This window comes from Sardina pilchardus, chromosome 6 (assembly GCF_963854185.1).
Source record: "Sardina pilchardus chromosome 6, fSarPil1.1, whole genome shotgun sequence".
Taxonomy (NCBI): domain Eukaryota; kingdom Metazoa; phylum Chordata; class Actinopteri; order Clupeiformes; family Clupeidae; genus Sardina; species Sardina pilchardus.
In genome coordinates, this window is record NC_084999.1 from 34765881 (window position 1) to 34778970 (window position 13090).

The window sequence follows — 13090 nt, forward strand, 5'->3', positions numbered from 1 at the left end:
TCTCTTTTCATCTTTTAAAGAATGAATATTCGATAGATTCCACAAAACAGTTGAAATGGCAGAATCAATGTCAGCACATGACTCCTCGCCGCATGACATTGTTGTTTGAATCAAACAGTCGCTTCGGCACTATGTCATATCTATGAAATCCCGCCCGCCGATCCTGATTGGTTCATTATTTTTTGCTCCCTTGAAGGAGTTTGTATTGCCCTCGATCCCAGATCCTCTTGTGGAGCTCAGCAAAACGGTAAAGGTAATTTCCCAAATCCACCATCCAAATGCACCTGTTTTTTTCCCTTTTTCTCTTTTCTACAGTATGTTTATGTAACCTTGTTGTCTATGTACCTTGTCTTTTGTACCTATGCATAAAACTGCAAAGCGTCTTTGAGTGTCTAGAAAAGCAGTATTACAAATAAATGTATTATTATTAAGTGTTCTAAGGCTTGGGACTAAGAAGCATTTCTACAGCTTGCGGTGAACTTAAGTCATGTTTTCACTGTAATGAAAAACTTTATGTTAAGATCTAAAAATAACAAGTAGTAGTATTTCTGTTTATCTTACCTGAGTACTTATTCCAGTCAGTCATAGAATACCGCCCTGCACCATCCCAAGCATGTAATTTGTCTCCGCTTCGGGACATGGCCAAACGGTCCCAAGGTCCAGGCCTGTTACAAAAAAAACCAAATCAATTATTTTTGAGCAAACTATATCCTGACTTAAACAAACTGTTGAAAAAAAGTGGGAATCAAATAAACAGACATTACAATGTGTTTATCTAAAACTACAAAGCTAAATGAACCATCAGCCAGCATACCGCTATTCCAAGCACAAGCCTACAAACTAGAAGGTTTAGGTGGTTGGACGGAATGAAAAGTGTGCGCTCACTTGCACACTTTGCCAATTAACAATGAACATTTTTAGAACCACATTGTGCATGTGGCAAAATCCTGATCTAGGGATGCTCCAATCAATGATTTTGGGGCCGATCACCGATTACTGATCACTGAAATCAGTATCTGCTGATACTGATAAAAGGATGGGGACTGAAAGAAAGCTCTACTTTTTAAAAAAACAGTTAAGCATGCCAATGCACCAGTTGCAAACATTAAGAATGACTGACAACATTTACAGAAAACACAACTCTGTTTTGGTCTATTTCATTTTTTTAAATATTTTGTTTTAATAATATCACACAGCATATTTGCATTTATCCTTTATATCAAGCATTCTGCAAAGTGTAATTGATCTGCCAATCAATTTGTTGCAAATCCAAATGGTGATATATCCAACTCCATACTGCAGGCCTACTACTACTACTAAAACAAACAGCTCATTTCCCTTTCACAAGTCAGTATAGCCTAATCAATGATATTTATCGTCAAGTACCCTATAATGGGCTATCTAATTGTGCCAATTCATTCGTCTATACATTCTTGATAATGTAGGCCTGATATTTGTTTATCTGTTCATGACTGAAGAGGCAGTATGCCTTTATATAGTCAGGGGTGAGGGGCTTTTCATTTGAAACATGCTATCGTGAGATTTTTTTTATTTTTATTTTTTAGCCTGCCCATGCTCAGAGTTCAAAGTTAAATGTAGCATAATTGTGTAACAGCTTTAGGACCTGTATGAGGCTATAAGATCTTACGGTTATTAAGGTGCAGCCTACTCGATGTGAAAGACAATAAATAAATGGTGAGAACCTCCGCAGTAAAGTCTACGCCACTAGCGTACAATACAGGAATCCTTACATTTATCTGCATTGATGGGAGCAATAATGCATCTTTCATTTTCAACTTTAGTTTGTTGGCTATTCGGAGTAAACAAGCATAAAGAAATTTGGCAAACAAAAAAGCCCAAATATCATTATCTTGTCAGAATGACAAGAAATGTGAAATAGGCTTTGTTACACAAAGGTTTACCTTATGCTTTCAGAGTCACTGCTGCCCTCTTCTTGTGATTTGTCCAAATCTAGAACTCCTTTGACTGTTGGTGCTTTAATCCGAACTCCAGACCTGCTAGAAATACGAAAAAATGAGCATTAACCAGTGATAATAATGTGATGACGCTGTTCAAAGTTACTATTCAATGTTTGTAACAACTCACCTGGCTGCAGCCAGGCTCACTTTGCACAGGTCCTCCGCTCCAGACTGGGGCTCCACTTCCATGACCTCAGCCTTAGACTTCTTTGTGCTGGTACGATCAGATATGGAGGACACCCTTTTCATGCGCACTTGGGTACGTGGCCGTGATGCTTCTGATGGAGGGGTGGATGCTGGCTCGGGTTCAATGAGGACACATGGTGTAGGAAGGATAGAGCTCAGAGTCTGAGCCTTGCCCACAGGTAAGGTGTTCTTTACGGAAGAGACACTCTGTGCTTGATTAACAGTCCGACATGGGTCATAATAGCTGGCCATTGCCTGATTGATTATAGCTTGCGCACTGTCCACAGAATTTGTAGAATCTGAAGAGGTCTTTGATTTCACAAGAGGCAGGTTCCCTTTGCTGTCTTGTTTGCTTTCAGACTTGCTTTTTCGTGATAACAAGGATTCTCTCTTCTTTCTAGGTTTTTTCGGTGCAGATACAGCGGAAATGGATTTCTTCTGAGACTTTCTGACCTCCAGGTCTACCCCATTACTACTACAACCTAATAACTGAGTGATGGCAACTGAACTTTGAACAGGGGTCATCATTTTAGAAACATGAGTTGACACAGGAACTACTGGGGCAGTGGCAGACATACTTCCTGCTGCTGCCAATGTTGCTGAAAATGCGTTACTCTGAAGAAGGCTTGCAATTTGAGTGACACAACTATATGAGGGAGAATTAGGACTTGGCAGCTGAAAGGTATTGCTTTCAGGATTTTTGACGAAGATCTGACCAAGACGATTGACAAGCAGTACATGTGGGGTAGGATCAACATTTGGCCCACCGACCTCCTTCACAGTCAGAATGGCATGACCAGGTAAAGCTTGATTTAATACCTGCTGTTGAGGCTCTATTGCTGATCGTGGGGTTGAAAAGTTTATAGAAATGGTACGACCCAAAGTTGCTTCCTTCTGAACTCGACTGGAGTTATATCCATTTATGACAAGAGGGGCAGAGCCCGGCTGTAGAACTGAGAACATAGAGTGGCACGGAGTTGATACCTGAGAGGCTATGGAAGATGATGATGCAATGAAGCCAAGCGGGGTAGAATTCAGAGTTTGTGAATTAGTGGAATACACTGGACTACATGGCCTTAAGGACAGCGTAGTAGCGGAAGTTGGAAATGGCTTTAACTCTTGTTGTAATGATCCTTCTGTGGATGTATGCAACATACCTCCAATTGGAGCAGATGGAGTAGATAGATTACAATCTACTGGGGCCTTTAGTTTAGCCCTAAAAGTCTCCAAAGCGGGCAAGGCTGGCTTTTCCTGACTGTAATCTGTAGTACATAAAGGGAGGCTGGGAGGGGAGACTGGCTTACACATAGTAATGAAAGTCTGGTCAACTGGATGGCTCTGTAATCTCTGCACTGAAGAATCTATCGGAGTGATAGAGCATGGCTGTATTAAATCAGATGTATCTTTCTTACCATCACTCAGATCATTTGGGAGGGGACTGTCTGATGCCCCTGACATTTGGTGTGTATAAACATTGTAACCATTCATAGAGGATACAAAGTGTCCATTATTTGGATCTAAATACATTTGTTTAGAATTTTCAGAATCTGGAAAGTCTACTGAAACACTCTCTTGGACTGGGACTAACTCTGTAAAACAAGAGCTAGGGGAAGATGGCTCACACTTGTCTAAGATCAGTGGTGTTTCTACAGCCAGGTCTAAACTTGGACCCTGGTACAGGAGGACATTTTGATTCTGCAGATCATCAAAGTTAGGAGATTCCACTGATGTGGAATTCTGTGGCAAAGGCTGGCAGGAGTTGACACTGTCTTGATGCGAGGGCATTATGTATGATTGCACACTCTCATAATTCAAAGTAGGACTAGTCAAAGATGGCCTTGTGTTCACCTGTAAGCTTTTACTTGTTTCCAAACCGGAAACTGATCCAGCAACAACAAACTCTTGATTTTGTCCACCAGACGGATCACCAACAATGTCATTCTGTGACAAAGCCTTGGCTGAGGAGAGCGGCTGAGTGTTTGAGACTGGGATTTCCAACTGTATACTCAGACCATTACTGGTCTTAACTGCTTGGGGTAAAACATCATCTGAGCGCACAGGATTTTGGATTTGACCAGAGCATTTCAGATTTTGAATGTCTATACTGGTCATGCAGGTATCACTTTCTGTCCCATCATCCACACCATCAAGCTGAGGTATTGGCCTGAGGGATGGAGACAAAGGTGCCTGGGTGTCTCTTTGTGTGTGTTGAGTAATAACAGTGCGGGTGAAGTCAAAATAGTTCTCCATCTCCTCGTCAGATGAGACATTACCCCAGTTCTCCCTTGATGCAGCAGAAGTACAAGACATTGTTTGTTCCTTATCCTTATCCTCATCTAAATCTCTGTCCCAGAAATCGTCTTGGTTCATCTCCCCTTCCACATCAATCTGAGCACTACAGTTCATTGCCACACCTTCATTTATTAAAACCTCATCAATCTCAAGCTCTGCTTTCAATTCTGAGCTAACGGACAGGTCTGTATCCACATGGAAAGGTAAGTAAGCAAATTCCTGACGATGATCCACATGACCAGCCCTCTGTGTACTTTTTGCCTCATGCAGTGAAGAACCATTCTCAGCTGAGCCACTTCCAAATGACAATGTGAACGTCTGTGGTATTTCTATCGAGTCAGAGGGACCAGGCTCACAAGGCAGTCTTGATCTTGGGGAATAGTGCATGGTAGAAGAAAGGGATGTTGAGGGACTATCCATGACACCTGGCCATTGTGACTGGGGGAGCGATCCAGAGGTAGAGAGAGGAAGCTTTGCTGGGATACGAGTGGTGAAAGCATTTCGACCGACAGGACAAATGGTTGAGGTCAGCAGGTTTTCAGCAGCACCAAGGGGTACTAATGAAGATGTAGACTGCAAGGATTTTGGGTGCATAGAACCCCCAGCTCGGAGACAAAATGATCCAGAGGTTGATCCCAAGGGAGGAGCGGTTATGTGACGAGAGCTTGCAGTTTGGTAATGAGGGCTGTGGCGTCTTGGCCGTGTTTCATCGAAGTCACTTGTAGTCAATATATGATGAGGTTTTTTTGATATTGCTGCACCTAGGGAGAGCAACAGCAACAAAATAATTCTAAATGTGTCTTGGAATAATGTTTAATTAATAATTAATAAGGTTTTCCATTGTGGACGGACACGGTAAACAAAAACAACACACAAAATTTCTATCCCGTCTTTGCAATATGTACCTGGAGATGGCAATGGTCTGGACATTCCTCCAGCAGGCCGTCTGACTTGGGGGACTTTGTGTCGACTACCCAGAGCTGGTGTAGCAAATGGGGATACTTTGGGGTAGTTTTCATTTTGAGAAGTAGACAGGGTGGCATCAATCCTTTGGGCTTCAAACCAAAACAAGAGATACATTGGAATATTACTTAACTATGTCGATCAGACAAAGACGACCTGCCTGCTTGAGGTGGAAGAGAACACAAAATCCATGGCTCCACAGGTGATTTTAGTTCAACACAAACAACATCAATAACACAAAATGTAGTTCAGTTCATTTTATGATGGCCACAAGTGAGAATCATGTCTCAGGGAGACAATGTTGAGTCATGTCTATAAATAAGGAAATTATGGACAAAGGCAGAGGCAAAAAACCCTCCACTTCACTGATTCATTCATTGTTTTGGGACACACTTCACCTCAGTGAGTCCTAGCCGCTCATCCTGTGTGTTGGTATGGACCACAAGGACCGTATTTTCGTAGATGGTGATTAAACCTTTTCCCCATATCTATTTGTAAGGCCAGGATCTCTAAAGTTTAGGGAGAAATCCCACGGTTGAGTGCGCTTTGTAGTCAAGTTATCCATTTGCATTTGGCTGTTTTTATTGTCTTAAACCATCTGCCTAGAATTCTTGACCCCATGCCAGGCACAACACTATCCACCCTCTCCACTCCTCTGGTGAACTCCTCTTGAACTAATGTTGAAAACTTAAATGTATCTGTCAAATGATAATGTATCTGTGTTTGGTATCATCTTTAATGTCTCAGTGCGATAAGAGATACTCTGTGGAGACCCATGGTCTTTTCGTATGTATAGCGTCTATGTTAATTTCTAATGTAGAACTTCACAGAAAAACTTCCTGTTCTGAGTGGTAACTTAAGGACAAGCAAAAGGTTACTCAGGAGGTCTTTGCATCTCAAAACTTCCCCGAGCGTGTAGTCAAAAGCTAAAGAGATTTCTGAATTTCAAAAGTCCAAGGTGAGAGTAGCTGAGTCTAGCTGTGTATTTCAGCCCATCACAGCTCACACCTTCAAATCTACACCAGGTATGATTTGACTATTATATTAGATTGATTGTTGAATTTCTATGCTATTTTGTTGTTTGATTGTATCTTTGAACATTTATTGATTGTAATGCAAGATTACAATAAATTGTGACATTAAATGGTAATCTGTAATATTATTTTCTTGAGGTTGCATTTCTACTAAGGAATTTGTTTAATCAGATACCTTAGCAGTGAATGTGTGAATTCTCAGTTAAGCTGTGTGGTCTATAAGGGCTTGTTAAACTTGAGCGGTCCCTAAGCTAATTTTATTAAGTTTGCACCAAGCCAAAGTTGGGTGGGATCCGCTTATGATTAACAAAAAGGCCTTGTAGAGAGATCATTTTTGGAGATATATATTATTTTCCATTGATTGATATTTCATAGCCAACTGTAACAACGTGGCTAGCTTTTACCATAAATGGAGTCAGATGGTTAATAAACAATTACAGTTCAACTTAACCTTATTGAAGCGTCGGACATAGACACATATTTGTAAGCGGGGGATTCAGTTTGTATTTTTACCATACATATTTCACAGGTGTGCCAATAGCGGAACTGGCTACACCAGACTTGATAGCGATATGCACATTCAAAACTTAAAATTACACCAGTTTTCTAAAACTATTTATATGCACCACAAACAGAGCACTTCAGTTGCACACCCAGTGTAGCCTGACTGGAAGAGTTTCAGTTGACACAAAATAACCTGCCATGGTTAAAAAGCAGCCCAGACACCATAAACTATACCTGTGATTGGAACATTTATGAATGAGTACAGGTGATTTAAAGGAGAATTCTGTTTCTTGAGTTCACCAAGTACTGTCCGTACAGGAAAATGAGTTGCTGCGGTCAACAACTAAAATAGCCAGGCAGCTACAGTGCCACCCTCTGGGGGCATGTTCATGTTCTCGAGAAACAGAGATCTATGTGAAAAATGTCTAGAATTCTCCCTTAACTCCGCTTTTACTTTCCACTTACGTTCCGGCATCTTTTATATTGTGACAACTTTGTCTTTTGGGACTTATTGAGTGTTTTTGTTAATCTGTTATTTCATTAGTTGGTATTTTTTGTTTGATGTCTGTCTTTGTATGTCTTGGTGTCACGGGTACGCTGGTGATTACGCCGCTCCGCTTGGCATTATTTGTTTTGTGTAGCGACTTCATTTTTTAAATTTGTTTGTTTGTCTTGGTGTCACGGGCACGCTGGCATCTACGCCGCTCCGTCTAGCCTCAGTTGTCTTATGTATGTTTCTTGTTTGTCTGATCGTTTGTTTTACAGCACTTTGTTCAACTGTTGTTGTTTTTAAAGTGCTATACAAATAAACTGACATTGACATTGACATTAACACCACATAAGACCTGTAGCCTTGGCTTTGGCATCCACTGAAAATACATGCTTATTAGCAGAAGCCCGCACAGGTCCAATGAATTATTGTGTTGTACAAGAAGGCTGCATACTTAACTCCTTCAGGAATAGGTTGGATATGTGTCATCCAATGCTCCTTCATGGAGAATGTGCTCACCTGAATTTGGACAGGGACTATGGGCTATTGTGCAGTTGTCTCCCTGATCTAGACACTCCTCCACAGGTTTCTCTTGCATCGGTGGTCTGACTTCCCAAATTCTGCATTTGTACTTGCAGCGACGAAGAGGATTTTTGGTGCTCCAGTACCAGCGAGAGCATCTGTCAAAACAATGAAACGGAAATAAGAATAACAAAGGAGAAATGATAACTCTAGAAATCCATGAGTTCAGTTAACATGACAAAGTCAATGACAAAGATACTAACAATCGGCTACTTACTCATAACCCACAGGAAACAGCTTTCCTTGCTTAGATGAAAGTCCCGTCAGCTTACCAAGTTTGCCTATGTGCAAAGAACCTGAACATGAAAGAGCAAATTAGTGCCATGATCCTTAAACAGTAAAATGACACAATAAAGCATTCATTGGTGGCACTCTAACAGCAAAAGAAACATACCTATCATTATGTTTACACACTCAGGCTCCACTCCAGTGAGAAATTTTCTGCGTAGACTTATGCCCTCAAAGTCAACATAAACCCGCCGAAGAACTTCAAAACCTTGCCCTGTGATCATCTGAGGTAGAGTAACAATGTGAATGACAGGAAACACACAATACTGTTACAAACAGAGGCATGTTGCATAGCATGAAATATATGAAAGATTAACAGCTCAGCATGTACCTTTCCACTGATGAGGTCACGGTGTTTGTGGCAAAAAACTCTTTTATCATCTTGAAAAACGCAGTTCCTGGTGCGGGCACACATGAAGTGGTAGTTGCTCTGACAAGATGTCAAACAGCAGCCTACTGTTGCTCCTGTCTTATTGCAACGCTCACATCGCTGGGTACAGCATGGTGTTTTGGGGGAGAACAGAAAGAGGCAAAGAACAGATAAACAATGCATTCTTGTTATAAGGTAGGTTTTTAGGAGGAGGCAATAAGGATGACACAGACACAGTAATAAAATAAACTTACCATTTGTCTTCCTCTGGCTACAGCACTATGGACATGCATCAAGGAACCATTATCCTCTTCAAATACCTCTGCTGACCACATAGAGCAGTTTACATGGGCCCATTCATTCTGTCCAAGGTAGAGTAACCTTCCTGCCTCCTAAAACAATTGTGGATATAAAAGAGGAAAGCTTGATGTACAGTATAAAAGCTGTATTCGTTCCCATACAGCTCAGTGCACAAGTTAAGTGCTCCAATAAGTTCACTGCATGCAACTCTCGACTTTCACTAATGATGAGATATACCAAAAGCTTAGCTTACCACTAACACAAAGCCCAGTGAACTATGTGCTGAATGACAACATAACAATCAAGATGCCCATTTCGATTAGCAAATTACTGCAGTAACTTGATTGTGATATTGTGTGTGTGTGTGTGTGTGTGTGTGTGTGTGTGTGTTGGCGAGCACCAAGGGACACCCAAGGAGCAACAGAGGCAAGGAAAAACTCCCTTGTCCAGGAGGAAGCCTTGGGTAGATCCACGGCTACACACACAGCATATGTATGTATGTATGTATATGTGTATGATGTGATCAGAAAAAGGTGACTTTTTAATAAAGTCTGCCTTGTGCGCTATAACTCAACATAAGACCTGCGTTGTTGAGCCTAGGCATCAGTTCATTTGGTGCAACTGCAGAAGTTCAAAAGACTGGTTTTAATGAAGACCAACTTAGCAGTTAGGACCAGGTGTAGCAAAGACCAGTTGATGCAACCAGCCCCTGGTATGTTTGAAGCTGCTGCTACTTACATTTGATTTTGAGTCACCATATTTCTGACAAAGGGAACACTGCCGCTCATCCTCTTGAGACCAGCCTGTATCCATGTCGACTTTAGACAGCCTTTCTTTCATACCTGCAATCATGCAACCAAACACATTTTAAAAATTATGTTCTAAAAAACTGTACACAACCTAATATGCCAGGCTCATTCTCACACTTATTGGATTGATATCGCTTATTACTGGATATTAGAATAACAACAAACATTTTTGTTTTTCAATTTATTGATCCAATGCATCAGATAATGTCTGGCTGCAAGTTTCAGTTTCAGTTTCATTACTGGGCTGAAACTGCCATAAAATTGGCCTGAATTAAAGTTAGGGTAGAAGATCCTGGAAAACGATTCCAGGAAAGCTGCATTTTGAAAATACACAGGTCAAAAGTCCCAACCCCTTCCTTCAGACTTCCCCCTGAAGCCATGCCTCCAGAGTACAGGAACGTGCAGTGCTTGTTCACAAGAGGGATGGAGGAGCAGTTTGCAGTTTGATAGATGCATCAGAATCCAATAATCGTTAACAGTCCGTTCAGTATGATTGGATAGTGTTTTTCCTGGATTGTTCGTTATAGAGGCCACTAAAACTTTTCATTTTTGATTAATTGGTTGCAACGGGGGGTGTGAAGAGTATTTCAATCAATATGTTAAAAAATGCTCCAGAGAGTATGCTCCAAAGATCTCCCACCCCACCTTTAATGGAACACATGGGCCCAACAGACAGCTTGCTTGTACATTTTCCTATCACATGCTATGCTGATGTTCAATCTGAATAGGAGCTGATGCCATTCCGCCCATTTTCTGAGCTAGCAACAATGTCAGCAATCTCTCATCACAGTGCAAATGGGAAGTGGAAGCCCACAGATGTTTAATGCATTACAGGGAAGGATATATTCATTTTCACACAATACATTAATTCATGAGACAGCCTTTGGCCATTTGGCATCACATAACATTGGTTTGAAAGTTTGAAGTTTGAAATCGCAGTTCCCACACACTCTTGGAATGACCTTGGCCTCATTTGCAAGCGAAAACTCAAGTTCTGACCAAGTGTCAATCTTAACCATTTTATATTTGAGAGAAGTATTTCACTACGAAAATCACAACATTTTAATTTACCTCCTAAATGGTTTGGTCTCTCGGGTAATGTCTTAACATGGTTTTAAACTTATATTGCAGAGAGAAGAGTGAATGACAGTCAAAGGGATCATATTTCAGTACAACATGATTGACCATTTGGTGTACCATGAAGCAGTCTTGCTCCCCTACTCTCCCCCTTATATATTCTGGCATTAGGTAATATTACCCAACATATTTTCAATTTCCACAGCTATGCAAATGAATCACAACTTCTGAGCAAAGAATGCTGTGTGACAGTGGCATCTGCACATTTACATATCAGATATCAAAATAGCTTACAACAACAAATCCTTAACTACATTATTGTCAAGTACAATTCAATAGTATTTACCTTTTGACTTCAGCCTGGCAGCTCTGAAGATTTTTCTGTTAATTTTGTTGTTGATGTTATGTGTGAGCGGGGTGAGGTTGGATGCCTCCTCCTTGTTTACAGAAAGCAGACAGTTGCTCCTGTCCAGGATCGTCTGGTCTTTTTTCTTCAGCTGTTCGTCCCATTCACACCATTGAGCATACACATGCTCAGTAGTTGGAGGCATTACTGCATGTGAAAGTATGCCACTAGTAGACAGAATGGTGGCCAGTTAGTAAAAGGGATGAAGGAGATGGGCTACATAGCACAGGCAAATATATGTGTTCAAACATAAACCTTTTACAGCATACAGTACCTTTATCACCTAGCTTATCAATCTTACATTTGATTCTGTGCTGTATACAGCAAAATATGAGTAGAATCAGGGAACGTAAATATACACTTGTACTTATGATGTGATCAAAACAGACAACACATCCATTCTTAGAGATTTCTTTTACCTTCAACACTGACTATCAGCGTAAACGGAGTGCTGCCTTAGCAAAGACAGATGTTGATATGTATGAAACCATCTCCAGGACATCTACTGTATGCGGTAATTTCACCACACTTTTGACTAAACTGTCAATTAATTGAGTTTATTCCACTGCTCGGTTGAGTTCCCCATTGTCCTGCGTTCTATAAGGTGTGCATTAACTTTAGACACACGCACGGCTATGAAGTAGTTCCAATTTGTTGGCCGTATCACACTTGAATATTAATTCGCCAAACTCGTTGTGAAGTTTAAATGCACTGTCACGTAAAATACAAGCTGTAAAATACAGACGTTCAGATCATAGTAATATTTACCATATGACGGAGGTGGCTTTTAGCTAGTTGGGTGGTTGTTTTTTTTTTTAACTGCATTAACTGTGTGCTGCATTTTTTTTACACCATCCCTTCTGCTCTTATCAACTAATTATTTTCAGCTGAGCCTTTGATGCACCCTTTCTTACTTAAACTGCCACAGACACTTCCTAACAGTACAGTGCATTTTCATGCATTGTAATTGTTTTCTTTTGAGTGGTTGAAAAATTGCAAGCACATGCGCAGTCAATGCATAAATACATCTGAAATGTGACTCTTCAAAGTGAAATCATTCGCTTTGCGCACAACGTTATTTTGAGAAAATCGACAATAAACAAACTTCCGGTTAAAATGTTGAATTTCACATTTTCGCATAATTCGACAGTATACAGTCTACAGTTTCATATTGGAACTGATTTCACGGAAAAACATACGTCTTGACTGTTAAACCCGGCGAAGATTCAACACATTTGCAGTCATTCCCGTTGTCCACGCTGCTTAAAAAGGTGATCTCTCCTCTTCTAGCATATCGTGACAGGAGAGCCATGTCAACTTTGGATGCGGCTATCTTAGTGATAGTTTGTGTAATACCCTCGATATCCATATCGTTGGAAAGCTTAGTTTATGTCCGTTCACGTGAGCACAATAACTTCATTTTGGAAATTTTACCGAAACGACTGGTTTCGCTCTCCAGGGTCACAAATATCACCATCACATCCAGTTCTCTAAGCAGGTGGAGAGTCTTGTATTTGCATTATTGCGTGAATAACATAAAATGGTCTAAACTGACAATAATATTGCTTACTGTTATTAGAATCTTTAAATTGTCATTAAGTTGATCAGTCTCACAAGAGCAAATTCCTGAGTGGACTGGATAATGAAATATTTGGAAACTTCTGTGCACTTGCAGATATTTGGTGACCTACCTTTGAAAATCCCATATACTTCACAATAGAAATAAGCACAAAACACCTTTCGGACAGAGCCTTATAATTGTGCTTAGTGCAGTGCATTCATGTCTTACCACTCTGGAATATTCTTCTAT

At 40.6% G+C, this 13090-nt stretch overlaps 1 protein-coding gene across 1 annotated transcript in view; it reads right to left on the minus strand.

The window, feature by feature from the left end:
• Positions 1 to 13090, minus strand: part of kmt2bb (lysine (K)-specific methyltransferase 2Bb) — a 96720-nt gene that overhangs the window by 17903 nt on the left and 65727 nt on the right. Inside the window, exons 23-33 of the mRNA XM_062539804.1 lie at positions 11221 to 11447; positions 9727 to 9830; positions 8943 to 9080; positions 8650 to 8808; positions 8425 to 8542; positions 8248 to 8326; positions 7968 to 8128; positions 5363 to 5512; positions 2107 to 5218; positions 1923 to 2018; positions 562 to 665 (exon numbers count right to left, since the gene is read on the minus strand). Coding sequence (XP_062395788.1) covers positions 562 to 665; positions 1923 to 2018; positions 2107 to 5218; positions 5363 to 5512; positions 7968 to 8128; positions 8248 to 8326; positions 8425 to 8542; positions 8650 to 8808; positions 8943 to 9080; positions 9727 to 9830; positions 11221 to 11447 — 4448 coding nt within the window. The remainder of the gene's footprint in view (positions 1 to 561; positions 666 to 1922; positions 2019 to 2106; positions 5219 to 5362; positions 5513 to 7967; positions 8129 to 8247; positions 8327 to 8424; positions 8543 to 8649; positions 8809 to 8942; positions 9081 to 9726; positions 9831 to 11220; positions 11448 to 13090) is intronic.